Here is a 17,952-nt window from a genome sequence, read left to right on the forward strand (position 1 = left end):
AGCCTCCTTGCTTAAGAGCTACCAGTCCACCTCTTACAAAAGAAGTAAAGCCCAGGATCCAAAACAGGGTCAACTCAGTTAACTTTGGTACGGTCCTGAAACTTTAAAATTATACTCACCCTTCAGAAAGGGAACATTTTTTCCCCAGAACTCTGCATTATTGAACTGAAGTTATTATCGGAAATAATCTTTCAACAGCTGAGAACACTTAAAATTACACCCCACACATTCATACTTCATTTCCTTCTATGACATGATGACTATCACCTGTTAGGTAGATATGAGAATTCCTGAAAAAACAGGTAAGTTTCAGGGCAAATCCCACATTAAAAAACTTAGCCTATTTACTTATGCTGTGTAAGACATTCCATTTCAATCAAAACCCCGAAAAAGCCAAAAATTATGAAAATGCCCAACAGGCTTGTGCTCTGTCTTCTAATTTTCTTACCTCCCTTTGAAAGGCAACTCTTGACCTTTTCAGTTAAGACTTGGCTTTCCACTGGTTGCCTGAGGTGAAGTTATCAACTCAGAAATCTGAATGATAAATTCCTCAAGCTACAGCCTAAAACCCATTGGCACAATTACACTTTACATCTCTGTTAAGCAATTCTTGTATTTAATTCATTTTATCAGTAACAAAAATATGCAGAGAGAAAATCTTATCCATAGCTTCTTTACTTCTTAGCTCATTAACTTTGTTTGGGATCAATGCCTTTTTTTATGATTAACTGCAAAGCCAGAAATGAGAGTGCACAAAGAAAGCTTGTTCAAAGACTTTCTGTGATCATTGCTGGATCTCACATGAGACCCGGCAACAGCGAGCTTAAAACATGGAAATTTGGCTATAAGCACTGGATTTTTTTTCTCTAACGAACTCGGCAAATAAAAACCTGTGCTTCGTTTTGCTCAGTCAAAACAGGAATGGCCGACACCAAAATTACACGTGAACACCACTGATGTTTGTCAGTCCTGGATTCTGATGGCCGATCTCCAGCCATGGCTTATTAGTCATCAGAAGATAATACTATGAAAGACCTTAGATGCAGAAACCTATCTGCTTTATAGGCCTTCGAATTCTTGTAAGGTGTAGCTGATGACTCACTGACTATTCTTTTATTATTTATACTTTTAGTGACTTTAATTTAAAGTAACACTGCTGCAGTTAAAGCAACACACTGAGCACAGAACCAAGGTGAAAACTGAAGCAAGGCCCCTCTTTCACAAAACTGATAGTACTTCGAAAGTCACTTACTGTCTAAACTGTTTGTAAATAAAATTCCCAGGATCTGAACCGAGACCGGTCAGCAAAAGCACTCATGCCACCACTTGATTTGTCCATGGGCTGCTTTTCTTATGACCGTATGTTATTTTATCAGCCTCCAAAACAGACAAAGTGCACACTGCTAATTCACACAGCGCTACCTTGGTGCTCTTCCCGCTCCCTTACCCCTTCTACATTTCGATACTTTAACTCTGCAGGCAACTCAGACCACTACAGAGGTCAGAAGCACAGCAAGCCATAAAGATGTCCTGGCAGCACACACTGCTTTCAGCACACACCTCGGAGGGGTCTCAAACTCCTTCTGGATGTCCCACATTTGGATGGCACAATGCAGGCCAGCAAAAGCCAGCCCATGCGGGGACTGTAACCTAATTACACGACTTCGAAACACATCCTGCCACCCACCAGGATGAAGCACCCCTGGCGCGTTTCCTTGGCGTCCAGCGTTAAATCACTGCTTCCGCCCAGCGCTGGGGGACACAGTCCCGTTGTCTTCTGCCACCATGACAGATTTCTCGGCACACCCACTGCGGGGAGGAGTGTTATTAACTGCAGATGTTATTATTGTCCTGAGCTGTTGTGAAGCCTCTCTCTGCACTGTCAAATAACAGCCACATTTTACCTCAGAGGCAGTGACAGTGGCTCAGTACACGTCCCCCAGACGTTAACTCATTATGACAACTGGGGCTACGGGCAGATACTACTTCCTTCGTTTTTTCTTTTAACCATTCTAGTTTTTTGGACACATTTCTTTTTCCAGTGTTTTCAGGTTCATTGTCACTAATAATACAGTCCATAGAAAGCCGAGGGATTCATAGAAGTTATCTCAGAAACCTCAAGAACCTAAGATTAACCTAATCTTAAACCCTGAATTTCCCAGTATTATAACTGGGTTAAAAGAGCTCTTAATGGAACAGTTTCTCATTACACACAGGAATCATCATGGGAAAAAAGGCAAATAACTTTGGGTAGCTGGGCCAGACACAGTAGAAAACCTCATTTTTTCATAAGTCTTTTTAATTGTTTCAGTTTGAAAGGGATCATTTTAGGCACTTTAATGCAAAGAGACAATGGCTGCAATTGAGTGAGAGTATAACTAAATGGCCTTTTTAAATCTTGTTTCATGCTGTATGTTTGTCAACAGAGTACATAGTGCATACTCAGTAGATACACAAATAATATTTTGATTAGAGCTGTCTGAAATACAAGCTTTCCAGGGTATGAGCTTATTTTGATTTCTTTACCTATAGCAATTACCATTTGATACCATTTAAATATTGCCTCTACTTGCACTGGACCAGAATCAGCCCTTTTGTCCTTTTCCTCTCCTAGTTGGCTATACGGGGAAAGGAAGAAAACTTTTTTCATGCACTCATTAATGTAAGCAAAAGCCAAACAAGCCCCACTCTTCCTCTGCCTGGCTTCCCATAGCTTGGGGAGAAAGTAGGACACAGAGCAAACAAGAACTGCTCAGCAATCCCTCTCTTGCACACAAGAGGCCACCAAAGCAAAGGCAGCTACCCAAGGCACTTCCAGCTCATAACAAAATTGTTCTTGGGATTGTAGGGAATAATGCAATTAGACAGAACTGAGTCAAAACACCTTAGCTCAAAAACTATGCACCGTAGCTCAGAGAGTGTGTACTTTCCATTGAAAACTGAGAAATTTTTTTACTTAACTTGGCTGCTACCCAAAATCATATGGGCTTTCCAGATCACATGTCAGGATACACTATCATCTTAAGCAGCTCAGCCAAATTTCTTTGCCTCCATATCCAAGAGCAGAAAAAGTACTTTGCGCCTTCCACCATTCTCCCTCCTAGTGCGGCTACATTTTTTTCTCAAATCAGCTCTGTCTCTCATACCATACTGCTCCCAGCTGAGGAAGACAGCACCTTCTTATCATGTGACAAGCAACTGCTTTCTCCTATTTTATATCTAAACTTAAATCCAAATTGGTATGCAATCTCTCTTTACATTATCAAAACTTTCCAAGCCCTCCCTTCCCTGAATTGCTATCTTTGACTTTACTCTGGTATTAGTTTGATTTCTCAAAGGAAGGAGAAAAAGCTTTTACATTGTAATGCATCATTAAAATACACAGCACCCCATCCAAACACTATTATTAATAATCTCCATGCAACACAGCTGTTTATGTAAAATAGATGCAGCATGTAACTAATTTTTCCAGATTCTATAGGTCTGTGATCATGTTAATCTGTTTCACATGAAGGACTCATCCCTTTATTTTTAGATGAGATGAGTTAAGCAAACGTCTATGTTTAGAATACAGAAAAACCAACCAAGGCAGACAGATACTTGATGTATATGCATGAAACTGTAAAGCCTGAAAAAGCCTTGGAAAAATTCTGTAACTGAAGTGCTACTGAAATAACCTGTAACTCCTGCTTCACTTTTATGTCTCTCTGTACCGATATAGATATATATCCCATTAACGAAATTCAATCCTAAAGGGAGCTGGCAATGGAAAGTAGTACAACAGTTTTTGACATTAAAATACAGCTCTCTCTTATACCTCCCTGTAATTTAGAAATGAGATTTAAATTGCATGTAAGTTTTTCATAATAATGGGATCTTTTCACCTCCAGATATTTTTGCCACTGTTAAAACTGAACTACAGAACTCCAAAAGATAGAATGCTCCCATGTGTAACTGTCATCTTCAAAATTACAAATGAAAACATATATTAAAAAAAACAAACCCCAGAAACTTACAGCCCATTTAGCTCACCTGTTTTAGTCCACGTTTACTATATAAATTTAGATTACATCTACTAACAGGAATCCTTTGTCCGGTTTTCCATTTATTACCTGTCCATTCCCCAAAAGAAAAAAATTGCAATAATGTCCTCCTCTGTTTATCTGTTCTAGAAAAAAGATGGGGAAAAGAAAAGAAAAAAAGGCACTTTCTACTACTTTAAGCATCTTATCATTAATTTTGGTCCACTGAACTTAAACCCCATTTCTAACATGCATCTTTCTTTTTTTTGAGAGTGAAGGAAATAGGCAAAGTTCCATCAGCTCAAAGGGACTGAATATACAGCAATGATGCAAGATAAGGCTTTAAGTAGCGGTGACAAAGGAACCGGTATTTTCCTTTGAAAGCAAAAAATATTTTTTTTAGTATTATGCTATTTTCTGAAGTCCTGGCATCTGTAGGAAAGGGATTCAAGCAATTTAATAATTTTGATATGCCAAAATATTACAAATAATGGCAATAAGTCTTTTAAGGCTTAGTGATGTAGCACTCTCAGTGGTGCTGTTGACTTACACTTTCCAGGTACAGCTCTTAATTTCATTCAGCAATCTTAAACCTGGACATGTTTGTACTGAATTGACAAGTCTACATAAGTTAATCTCTCACAGAAAAAGGCCCACTTCCTATTGGTGAAAGTATGCTTGATAGATAAGCTAATTAAAATTCAATTTTGAAAAGTCTGACCAGGGCTTTTTTTTTTCTTTACTCAAGACACATAATCTTAATTCATAAAATCTTGCTTTTGCTGCAAGGCAAAAGCAGCGCTGTGCCAAAGACACAATATTGGTCATGATACTCCAGATATTTTAGAAGCAGTTTGTATCTCAGTAAAAGTGCAATATCTCTGGTTCCTTCATACCTCTGCTCTCCAAATCTCAGTATGCTTTCCCTGATCAATTTGACTTAACGATCTCCTAACAGCCAGAATAAATTAATTCAAAATCACACTGGATTTTTGCCTGGAGTCATGCTTCCTGCTGGTATCAGCAGCTGACAAAAGGAGACAATGCCCTGAGACATGCCACAATGAGGAGCAGTCAGTGATGGCTTTTACTATCTTTCTGTTATGTTAGGCCAGTCCTTCAGCCAGGGCTCTCACTTCTGTTTCAGCCCCTGCATGAGAGGGAATAAGGCAGCAGCAGCATAAAAGAATTCCAATAAACATTTCATACAGGTAGAGGAGTATTCCCCAGTGTGGACACTGAGGAACACATCTACAAAATTTTCTTGAAAAGGCACATTCATGCAAGCTCTGGCACACGGGGCAGACCAACAGCATAGCTGTAGCACTGGCACAAAAGGCAGTGTAAGGAGGTTGCTAACACTTATTTTCCACCCTTTTGAGCAAGGCAGATTCCATCTGCTGGGAGCAGTTCATCAAAAATGCCATTCCCGTTGCTCTGGTCTGGGCAGCACAATCCCGAATGACAAGACAGACACTGCCAGAGCTGCTCAGAGTTAACAACAGTAACTGCCGGAGCTCAAGCAGCAGCTTCCAAGGACACTGTTCAGAGGGTACAAGAAAGATGTAAGATGTGTTTAAAGCTGTGGTAAGATGAAAAAGAGGTTTGGGGTTTATAAAAGAAGACTTAGACAACTTCTGGAATAATAGAGGAAGATTTGTTTGAAGACAGGTTTTCCTTGTGGAGGGGTTTGAAGACAATGTACGTTTCAAGAAAAGAGGTTCTTGCACAAACCTCTGGGAGATAACTGGCAAACTGTAAGCACTACTTGCTAGACCGTGTTTTCTAAATAAGTTTTTCTTCTGGTAGACACTGACTCACTGAAATACATACCTCATTATTCAGTCTCCTTTTACTAACATTTTTACCAGATACTTCATGAAGAAATAAAATCAGTGACAATTGCTGTGTGACTTAACCACCCAGATGACATATCATTTCCTGAAAGTCAGTTTCTTGAAGGATTAAAAAAAAAAAGGAAAAAAATAAAGAGAAAAAGAAAGAGGCTCCTGTTTGGAGCCAGAAATACTGAGTTCAGCTTTGGCAGCAACTCCCATCAGGGCCCTCAGGAGGGCTGCATGGGATTACATTTTCAAAAGAACTTAAAAGGTTTAGGAGCACATCTCATGGTTAGAAGTGATTTAGACTAATGAGCTTAAGCATTGCTAAATGTACTGCTTCGTGCCCTGTCTTGTCCAGTCCAGTGAGGGGTAGTGTTCCCCCACAGCTCCTGACAGATTTAGATGCAAGGGTTTGAAATACTGGAACCACATTTCCACAGCTTTCTGATGGAGGTGACTGGCCCTGACCAGGAAAGGCAGACAGAGACATGCACTTTAGCCCAGGAGGTCAGCATAAACCATCGATGGAGCGAGATTGTACTAACAGGCTGGGCTGTGAACTTGAGCAGCACTCCTTCTCCTGCTCATGGCACAATTATGAAGCAGAGATTAAAGGATACAGTACCTTTTGTGGCTGCAATCAGATTCACCAGAGGCCATCTGTCAAAGGTCACAAGTTCCCAAGTGCCCGAGACACTTTTAAAAGCAGATGTGGGTGTCCTTGACAGTGGCACGCAGCCTCCCTATGCCACATTCCCTTCTCTTGCTCTAGGCTGTGATTTTTCTTGTTTTAGTGTGGAGGTTTTTTTTAAGGGAGGGGGAGATAAGGCACACAGAATACTTACCAAAGGAATGAAAGTGTTTTATGCCATTCGCACTTTTGCAACAGAAAAATTATTTTTAAAAATTCAGATGTACCATGGTATACTTGACCTAAATTCCTCAGCGCTGTTCCTACATTTTGTGAGAGACTGGAAATAACTCCTAAATGAGTAAAATTTTGAACACGAAACATGAAAATTGATAAGCCTATCCACGAGCTGCAGTGTTTACTTTCTGAAAATGAAGTTGACAGATTTTCTGATGCTTTGTTTTCTATCGACAATAAGTCACCACACCACAGAAATGGGGGCTTGAAAGGGGAAGAGACGTTTCATGTCACATAAGAGTCTGTGAACTTTTGCATGGAAGGGCGGGGTAGGTAGCAGTGCAACTGTGGCATAATAGTTATATTAGGTAGATGTTTCTGCTAAAATGTTTAGGACTAAAGCAGTTTTTAATTTAAGCTATTAAATCATAATTAAAAAAATGTAAATCAGTGTTTTGATGCCCTCTAGCTTTGCAGGTTAGTGTCAGTACCTAGGTAAAACCAATAAAGTGGGTTTAAACAAACTCCAAACTCCTAAAAATGCCCTGTATTCAACTATAAATCAAGTGTCAAACTGTGATGAATATGCTGCATTAAATTGGTTGCTTTTTCAGGGTAGCTGAAAAAGCTATATAAAACCTAAGGCAAGCCATTCAGCCCATGCATATGGCATGCAAAGAGACTTTAGCACCAAGTTCTACCTGCTCAAGCTTTTTGTTGGATCAAGACCTCACTTTTTACCCATCTGTCGTGGTTTAGCCCCAGCCGGCAACTAAGCACCACACAGCTGCTCGCTCACTCCCTCCCAGTGGGATGGGGGAGAGAATCAGAAGAGTAAAAGTGAGAAAACTCATGGGTTGAGATAAAGACAGTTTAATAGGTAAAGCAAAAGCCGTGTGCAGAAGCAAAGCAAAACAAGGAATTCATTCACTACTTCCCATGGGCAGGCAGGTGTTCAGACATCTCCAGGAAAGCAGGGCTCCATCACGTGTAACAGTTACTTGGGAAGACAAACGCCATCACTCCGAATGTCCTCCCCTTCCTTCTTCTTCCCCAGCTTTATATGCTGAGCATGACATCATGTGGTATGGAATAGCCCTTTGGTCAGTTTGGATCAGCTATCCTGGCTGTGTCCCCTCCCAACTTCTTCTGCACCCGGCAGAGCATGGGAAGCTGAAAAGTCCTTGACTAGTACAGCAACAACTAAAACATCAGTGTGTTATCAACATCACTTTCAGCACAAATCCAAAACATAGCCCCATACCAGCCACTATAAAGAAAATTAACTATCTCAGCTGAAACCAGGACACCATCCAAAGCTCCATTTAAGTCAAGAGAAATATTGTCTGAATTAAGGGCTGAGTAAGAAATGAATATGGACCCTTACTTCTGGCCAGACATTAGTACCCTATAATTTCTTTGCCATTGCAATTCTAACCCACTACGCCATCTGTTGTTTGAAGCTCATCTCACTACAAGTTTCCTAGGAAACAAATTTAGGAGCACTCATACATTAATAAGAATGCAGCCTCAGGTAAGTTTGGTTTTGGATGACGGAACAGCACTGCCCCTCAATTTGCTTACGTTCACCAAACCTGTTACTGAAACAGATCCAGAGCTCAGGGGAAAGAATGAAAGGTCTGTGCTGCATGTTCTTCGTTCACAGCATAACTTTGCCTTTGTTCAGAAAGCCAGGGAACTTTACTACTTCTGAAAGTATGTTTTCTTTTTTCTGAGCTTTAAGTGGACGGCAGTTATGACAAAACCTGTCAGGGTTGCTGCTGTGCCAGAAACCACGTAGGCAATTCCCAGGAATGGGTTACTTCCTCCGCTCCATACCACAGTTGAAAGAATCACATGCTTCCTCCCCTTGAATTTGGTAACAGGGAAATCTGATAGAAGGATGTTAAGGTTTCCTAACAAAGTTTACATTATTTCCAGGAGGAGAAGCAGTAGTGGTAAATGCTCAAAATCCTTTCCAAGGCATAAAGGGTCTGGAGATCTGCATTTGCTGCAAAAATTCCTGATCTGTGATATCTCTGCTACTCTGGGTCCAAAAACCCAGTAGCAGATGGTGGTAAGAAATCCAGTTATTTTAGATACAGTCTCTGTGTGAACATGGAACTACTTTTTTTTTTTTTTTTAACATTATAAATTTCAGATTCATAATTTATGTAACTGCTACTGCATTAATTTCCTATGAAAACTCAGTTGAAAATGAGCCTTTTGGGCAGCTTATCGTGATGATTCTCCACATATTCTCACTGAGGGGAAGTGTTCGCCTCTACCTAATATGTTGTCTGCCCAGAAAGTTATGCGATTTTACCTTTCACCTCTCTACGGGGAAGCTTTCAGAATAGAACTGTGCTACAACATTTAAAATCACAGCTTTATCGGCTGAGAGAGAAGAGAAATTTATAGTCATCTTGACATAACTCCTGCTGACAAAACAAGTGCTTTAGTCAGCAAAGTTCATGCTGTTCAGCATGAGAGTGCATTTTCACCAGCACAAAAGTTCCTGTCAGCACGTGGCCCAAATCTACCAGAGGGCTCTGCTGACACTGGCACCCTGCACAGCTCTCAATGGCAGGGACACCTCTGGCACTTCTTGCACACCAATAAGGGTGTCTACACGCCTGATTAGGCTACTATTAAATATTTCAGCTAAAACAACATCTTCAACCATCTCTTCAGGTTCCCACTCTTCAGTTTTACCCTTTGTGTAAAGCTCCCATGTGCTGTCTCCAGCCAAAAGTAGTCAAAAGAAGCCCTCAAAAGTCAAATCCAAAGTCATGTGCTGCCACTTGAGTCACATGTCTTAACTCCATCTGCACGGGCTAAAGAAAATCCACTTGTAGTGTTTCATCACCCTCAAAACTAGGTCTTTTCATGGTGATTTAGTCTGGAGTGTTTTACTTGGTTTGGCGTTTTACTATACAAATCCCATCCACTTCCATCTCATTGTAACTAATAGTTAAGGAGTGTCTTGGATAATATGAAAGGATACTATAGGAAATATGAAAAGAGTAATTCCCTGCTGGGAGGCCATCCGCAAACTGCCTTATCCGTCTGACACGACGGTAAAGATTTCTGAATGTAGCAAAGGCTGACACTCGCATCCAGATAATGAAGTCGTCATTTACATAACCGTTGTTCCTTTCATCTTCCTCGTCTAACAAATATACTGGTTTCTGCCAGTAAGGAGGTCTTGCTGTCCCTGGTGAAAAAGAAAGAAATCAGGAAAGACATACTGTCAGTAAAAACAGTGGCTGGTTACTGACTTCTGGGCCTACTCACAACCAACACAGAATACGAGATATGAAAGAGACACAAGAGTGTCCAGTATTGAAAACTTATGTATGCTAGATAACACTTTTCACCCAAGCATCTCCACTCACCTCAAACGTGAATGAACAGAGTTTAACAGTACCCAGGGCTTCCTACACATTAGAAACATCAAGCGCTGGAAATACAAAGTGACTTGCACAAATGAAAATACTGTTTATTCTGGATTCTTGCCTCATCAGCAAGCAACATACTCTCTATAATGAGGAGCTTGCCTTCATTTTAAATTTATTCCTGTAGGCACCTTTTTGCAGTCTAACGGCACAGCCTATGATATTTAGAATCTGCTGTATGAAAACTACTTAGATCATTAACTCCTGCGTATTGCATCCAGCACAGCGCTGCCTTAATCCAGAATAGGGAACTTTTAGTCCCACTTCAATATAGATTAACCATAACAAGGAAACAGTCCCAGCAAACAGCTGTTTGAAAGAACTAGTGCAGATGGCAGTTTCACTTGTCTCACAACTGCCTAAGAATCTGAGAAGGCATGAAGAAGGAATGATGTGACAGTGCAATTCTCCTTCATAGGTGTTTTCAGTAGAAAGAAACAAAATGACTGCATCCTTGCTTTCTCTGTATAGATTAAGTGTTACAATAAACTATACAGAAGGGTGTGGACGCGGGCTAACTTCAGTCTTCCAAAACCACTTTCTCCCAATTTCTATGGGTAATGGAAAAAAGAAAGTGATATTTTGGCTAAATCTGGCCTCTGCTCTCAGTTACCCTCTAAAGCTGCTTCTCCTACCTCCTTTGGGAGGTGCTTCTCCCAAAGGCGATTCCCATCTCAGAATGGGAGACCTCCACACACGAGGACAAGGGAAGCCATTGAAAAATAAGGAATACCAGTGGAACCATTATTACCTGCAAATGCAGAAGAGAGATTGTATGACTTCGGATTGCGAAATTTCACATTTTTATCTGTCCACCAACTGTTTCCAGTTTTCAGCAGCGGTACTTGAATAACAGATGAGTTAAGATTGTAAAAAAGATCAATACTATCTGCAGGGAATACAAGAAGCAATACGTATGAGTAAAAGACAATCATTCTAGCGGCCAGCATGACTAACAAAAACTGACATGTTGAAGCACCTTTCAAATGAATAGAGAACAAAAAGATGCTGGGAAATGTTTCATCGTGACTGTGTACAGAGCACTGTATACTCCACAAGAACAATTAAGCTTCCAGAGCCTTAGAACTTGTGAAGTTTTAAAGACTGAACATGCTCTTAACAATAATCCTATTGAATCCCTGTGCAGAAACATGTGCAATTATCTTGTGTCCATCAACTCCTCCATAACTAACTTCTTTGCAAATCAACTTTGGAGCTCTCTAGCTAGTTATAGAAGTTACTCTCCTAGTTAGCTTTCCCTAGAATTTCTTTGACAGTTGTTCTGAACAAATTGCTTTGCTATATATAACGTGTTTTCAGGGAACAGGGGAGAGATGAAAGCACCATCAAGTGAATCCATGATTCTTTGGAGAAAATTTTGCTTTAGTTTTATGTTAATTAGGCCTTGTCTACCAACTTGTACATAAATACTTCCTTAAATCAAAAAACGTTTAGTTAAAATTGTGCTTAACCGTGCCATCCTGTTTTGCTGGACAAAAAGCATTTGTTTTTATCCATTATATTTTCCTCCTCAGATTAGTTTAACATAAGGCAAAAACGTTCTACGTCTCATTAACATTATGTAAACACCTAGGCAGCCAACAAGATGACGGGCAGGGATAGTTAGATGATACAGGTGGGGAGGGTCTGCTTTTTAGGAAACATGAGAAACACAACTCAACTGCATGAGCATCAATGAAAACATAGATTTTTTTATCCTGCTACAAAAACCTGTGTTCAGAAAGCTCCTTAAGGCTCAGACACACTCTTCTGAGTAAGTGATCATTCTGTGCCCCACTTCATCCCCAGCTGTTTGACACTGGTTTATTAACAAGAGTTGCAATTCTCTGAGCTCTGCCTGCTTCACTGCTTGTCTGACTGCTCCCTTACCTGCTAGCTTGGGTCAAAAACCTTTCCCATGGCAGGAACTTGGCCAGCTTACTCATTTTACAGAACAAGATTAGGGAGCAATTAGACAACCAGCTAAACTGTCAAAAGTGAATGGGAAGCACCCTCTTTCACAGCAGAGGGACACAAATGAGCTACCAAAAGGGGAATTCAGACATCACTGCCTTCCCCCACATCACCAGCAGCTGGAACATTTCACCACACTGTGCACTAAGGACAGATGCAAAGGCAGACACTGGGAGATTTACCCTCAGCATTTTAAAATCTTTCTGTCTCTAATTCTCTGCAGGAGCATTCTGTCCTGCAGCCAGGGCTCTAGAACAGTGTGGGCTGCACGCAGGTAGCTCTGCTGGCCTAGGTCTGAGCCCAGTCCAGTAAATCAAACTTCCAGGAGAGCAGGCAGATGAAAATCAAATGGATCTAGAAGTTACTGAATGCAGCTGCCCTTCACAAGTCCTCTGGTGTGAGCGGCTCAGCTGCTTGAAAACAGCTGCTGCATTTCCAAAAACTGCTTTGTGGAACAGGTAAAAAAAAAAAGGGGGGTGGTGGTGCAGACAAAAAGGATGGGGTAGGGGAGAAAAGTCTGTAGAAGTTTTTTGTCTCCTTTCCTCCCAAAGAATTCCACTCTGAAATCTGCCAGTATTCATGGCTAGGAGCCCTCTAGGTTGCAGCCTAAATGTACTCATAGGCAGATTATGCCCACTAGGTTACTATAAACAAGATCAAACCTGGGATCAAATTGAGTAAGACTATGTATGCTTCCAGCATTCAAAGAACAAAATGCAACTACATAGATCCAAAGGTCCAAACCAATGTGAAGAACATGTCACGTCCTTCTAAGCATACCACTGTGGGAAGGCAGAATCTAGGCTCTCCCATCACTGTACAAGAACGTATTTTTTAGCAAGGAAATACACTAAATCTGTTGTATCATTGTTCCTTACTTCACCAGGGACTCAATTCCTCAGTCCTGTTGTATACTCACATTGAAGAGGGCCTTAGTAAATGAAAAATCTTCCTCAGTTTCAAAATGAGGGGCAAGTTACTAAACGCTAGGAAGCAGAGCCCCATATTCACCACAGTAGCACCGCCAAACAAAACCTTTTGTGGGAGAAAGACAGAGATCTTGCAATACCAGGACTCAGCTGGATTGGGGTAACGGAATAGTTTCAAGTGGAAATTAGTAAGCAGATGTGGAAGGTACCTACTTACCATTGAACATGCTGTTGGCAATAGCACCACACGGAGCCATGGGTGTCCCATTTCGGTAGGTGGTGAAGGGTGTACAGTAGCTTTTCTGAATCTGCATTCAAGGTCACAGAACAATCAGGCACAGAACCTGGGAGTTTCGTTTTGGTTTGCTGGTGTTAATGTTCTCTTCCCATTCCTTCTTCTGAAAAGTCACCAAATAATTAAGTCCCCAGTACCTTTTGGTCACATCAGAGATATATCCAAATGAATGGGTTTGTAGTTGAGGAACACCTTCCATATCACGGTAAGTAAACTTAAGGTGTTCACCAAATTCTGCTGTGGACTTGCAAACTCCAGACTACAAAAACTCATTTGGGGATCTGCTATTGTAACACAGCTACAATTTAAAATGTTCCAGTGAAGCCTTGGCTTACCCTAGAACATCTTATTTTTCCTTCCTTTTAATTTTGATCTGGGCTGCTTCAGTCATGAACAGCAGATGCACTTAGCCACATTACTGCAGCTCTGTGTGGAGAAATCTTGATGTATGAAGACACAGCATGAAAAACAAAAGCCCATCTCAAATTTATCACATCTCTCCTATCCCTATAGTTCATGAGAAACTATAAATCTTCAGGTTTAAACACAGAAACATTTTCAAATAACTCTAATAAGCTGTGTAACTGATTGGCACAAAAGCCAAAAGCGGTTGCACCTGGATACAAACAAGCTGACTGGACACCTGAAGAAGCAGATGTATGGGGAACATGTCTTAAGAGTTACAAGAAGCATTTCATAGAAACAACAGATTATTATGGCACAATCATCATAGGTACTGAGAGGACAGTGTGTGGACTGGGTGTATATTAAGAAATGCTACTTTTAAGCCAAAGAAAACATGTTTTAGATTTGTAAGTAAAAAAACTGAATGCAATGATTGCATTCTCCAATGTCCTTATGCAGGCCTGCTGCAGGTGATGCTGTCCAGCCTTCTCTTTAGACCTCTAAGTTGCATACTTCAGAATGCTACTTGATCACCTATTTCACCATCAACCTTTTCCTGCTCCTTGTCCACTTCCAAAACCAGATGGCAAAATGAAAGACTTAGAATAACTTAATCCCCTAACGCTATAATAAAAGCACAGCTTAAAACATTTCTGGCTAAGAAGACTGAAAACACTAAAAGGAAAAGCTTTCTGTAAGTTTATTTGAAAAAGACAATGTATTTTTAATCAGCATCCCTACAAGGTGCAGGTTTGAGAATTGCAACACTGGACTGACACCTTTTATTTATCCCCTCAATCTTCCTCTCTTATTAACTTATTATCCATAACAGCCCTAACAATCATAAAAGCAGGGACCAAACACTGAAAATCTGTACCTTCTTATTATTCCCTAGAGCCATCTTAACACACTTACAGTTCCGCCCAGTTAGCTCTCCATATGGTCAAAGATGCACCTGATGGAAATACTGACGATCTCATAATATAAAGAATAAAACTTACATTTACATTTCGACCCAACAATTGTGCGTCACTTCTTGATATCATGTACCGACGGTGGTTTTGATAGAAGTTTTGCAGGCCATAGTACATAAAAACATCACCCTAGAATTCAAGGATAAATCCCTTCAATAAGGTGAGTTCATGTAGACAAAGAGAAATCCTATTACTTGCTAAAAAAGAGAGGGGAAGAGAGTACTCAATTCATATTTAAGTGTTGATAACTACACTCTAAGCAATTACTTCAGCGGACACTAGCTATTCTAGTAAATCTATTCTAGTATATCTATTCTAGAAATCTATTCTTTACGCCAACTGAAAGTTGTAGGATTTTGGCACAAAATTAAACATACTTCAAATCACCAAATGAAACCTAAAATAAAAATGCCTGATTATTATTTTACTGAAGATGGCATGGCTGCCCATAAGCCTGCAATGACTATGAATAATTTCGTGGAGACAGACACTCATTTTCCATAAAAGGTGGTGCACAAAAAACTTCAAAAAGTACCCATTAGCTCTTAATTCCTTCAGATGTTTTGAAAAATAAGGCTGCCTCTCATCAATTACTTGAACCCTTCGGAAAGTTTAGTCCTGTAATTAAAAGGAGAATGCTAGGCAGGCAAATACAAGCAAGAAAGAGGATTATTAAACTATATATAAAAAAATTATTCAGTTAAACAAACTTCTCATCTCAAGCATCACGGTAAGCTGAAGAATTACAGAGTATTTTAACAGCCTCTTCAATACTGAAGAACCCTAAAGTGACTTCATAATTTAAATTGCACTGTTATACAGTACGAAGCATAAGATCTCTTTGGCAGAACATGAAGCATTTTAACAGTCTCAGCAACATAACCCAGTAGTTTAGGACAGGAAATGAAGGATACTTTTCCCAAATGAAACTGCAGAATGACATTGCTAGACTTGAACTATTTCAAGGACCTTGGGGATTAACAGCATAACCCTTGTAGAAAAGACTACAGGGGTTTACTTATGACAAGTGGTCAGAGCTTCGGATTTCCTTCTCATTTGAGAGCTTAGCAGTGCAGTAACAACTAACCCCAGGCCAAGGGCAAGGGTTTGCTACTGACTCAAAGAGAGATAGAGAAGTCACCTCCACAATCAAACACCATTTCCTCCATCCCCATCTTCTCCTTGGACGTCTCCCAACCAAGGACAGAGGTAGCCTGATCCTGGTTATTTTTAACATGTACCAAAATGAATAGCAAAGGCAAAAGTGTAAAATTTTGCGTATTCCATGTTTTTAAAAAGTACAAAGAAAATTTAGTCAGGAGCTCTACAGAGCAGAATTACTGTATTTTATCATACACGGATATAAGTAACAGGAGGTAGTAAGCAACTTGAGTTGGTTTCTCACATCCACTTACCAATATATCTTCCTTTAGCGTGAAATTAACAGAACAGTGGCATTCCTTATTCCAATTAGAGGAATTTTCACGGAGTTTTGAACAATCTGAGCATTTATCTGAATAATCAATCTGCCAGAGAAGTGAACAAGCAGAGAGATTGTAGTAAAGGACATGCACATAGGAAAAGGTTAGTGTTTTAGCTCCAAGACTTCTCAAAGCAGTTCTCTTCTAAGTGACTCTGGACTGCCAAAAAAATTGTTAAAATTCGACAGAGGCAGAGAATCAGGACTTGGCCTCAATGAACACTCACAAATTTTATCCCTAGTTTAAAGCTGTTTTAGAGCTTTCTGATGACTGTTGCAGAACCTACACATCTGCTCCTTGGCAAAGGACTGCTGAGTGAAGAACACTTCTGCAGCTTGATCTGGCTGACCAAGAAATTTTTGACAAATCCCCACATGCATTATGGTCTACCCCTCTTGAACAGCTTGCATGTAGTGCTAAGTGTTGGCTCCAACCAGGAGTCTATTAACACCACCACAGGTCTAACCAACCTTGCCTCCAGGAGGCATTTAAGTATCAGGGCTCCATGCATTTTTAAGATTTTGCCCCAGCAAACATGTATGTTCTTCTAGTACCAAACACTATCAAAGGGATTAGTTTATTTCCCTTCAAAAACCCAGGAAATAATGACAACATTTCAGATATTACCAGCCAGTGGCAGTAATTACCACCCATATTTCAGATATTACCACCCAGTGTTTGGCTTTTATCAGTGACCAACTATTTCTGAGGATTTTCACAGGAATACTGGCTGCTGTACACATGTCCAAAGGCATGAAGCCATCATTTTTACCCAGAGGCAAAATTTCAAAGCCTTTTCCCTCCAAACGTAGCCCAGTTTCTTCTTCATAGAATATCTAAGAACACCACACCCAAACAAACCTGGATTTCTCTGACACTGTTTGCGGACAGTATGAGGCAGACTCCCACAGAAAGGCAGAACGTGCCTGTGAAAAAGAAGCTGGAGAGCACAGTTGCAATGGTAAGCTGGGGCTTCCAAGCTGGTAGCTTCTGTTGTTTGAATGCACTGTTATCCGGACATCTGGAAGGACGTACCTCTCCTTCTTGCGGAAGAAAACTCGTCTTGTTTTCCATTTTCTTCTTGGTGAGAGGAAGGAATAATATACTTCTGCTGGCAAGTATTTAAGCTGAGATACTGTCCTTACTGTTGGGAGACTGTATTGTTTGTTCAAACTTGCATTATGGCCAGGAATTACTTATTAACTAGATCTCTCTCTTCCTCATTTTCTACATTTGTGCCTGGATCCCCATGATCAGCTTGTACCAATCAAATGATTGTGTACTTTGGTCAGGGTGTCCAGCTCACGCCTCCTGGAAAAGCTTAAATATATGCTTTTTCCTGCCCCACAGTTCAGTAGGATTTGTTATGTCTTATTCATTTGCAGGGATACTGCCAGCTATACTGGAATTTCTGTGTAATCTCAGATGCATTATTTCTTCTCCCTTCACTTCCATAGCTGCCCAGCTAACAGGTATGGCATATAATGAAAGGAGCTCTACTCCAATTGCACTGGATGCCATTGGGGAGGACTGCAGGTGCTGAGACAGCACTGGACAGAAAACATTGCTTTGGAAGACCAAATCAATTTTCTTAACCTACTACATTCATTGCTATTGATTCAGATGCAGTTTAAAGTTGTAAAAAGGTTATGTGTTCTTTACCACAAAAGGGCAACTCATTCTCAAAACATCTAATTTGGACCAA

The 17,952-nt window shown here is 40.4% G+C and overlaps 1 protein-coding gene across 1 annotated transcript; it reads right to left on the reverse strand.

The window, feature by feature from the left end:
• Positions 1-7,836: 7,836 nt before the first annotated feature.
• LOC142415569 (cell cycle control protein 50C-like) lies at positions 7,837-17,907 on the reverse strand. The gene is made up of 7 exons (XM_075514054.1): positions 17,109-17,907; positions 16,182-16,292; positions 14,794-14,895; positions 13,310-13,400; positions 10,941-11,078; positions 9,739-9,948; positions 7,837-8,623 (listed from the first exon to the last, which is right to left on the reverse strand). Exons 1-7 carry the CDS (start codon positions 17,319-17,321, stop codon positions 8,436-8,438), a joined length of 1,053 nt encoding a protein of 350 aa, XP_075370169.1. The 5' UTR covers positions 17,322-17,907; the 3' UTR covers positions 7,837-8,435.
• Positions 17,908-17,952: the final 45 nt, after the last annotated feature.

This window comes from Mycteria americana, chromosome 1, assembly GCF_035582795.1.
Source record: "Mycteria americana isolate JAX WOST 10 ecotype Jacksonville Zoo and Gardens chromosome 1, USCA_MyAme_1.0, whole genome shotgun sequence".
Lineage (NCBI taxonomy): Eukaryota > Metazoa > Chordata > Aves > Ciconiiformes > Ciconiidae > Mycteria > Mycteria americana.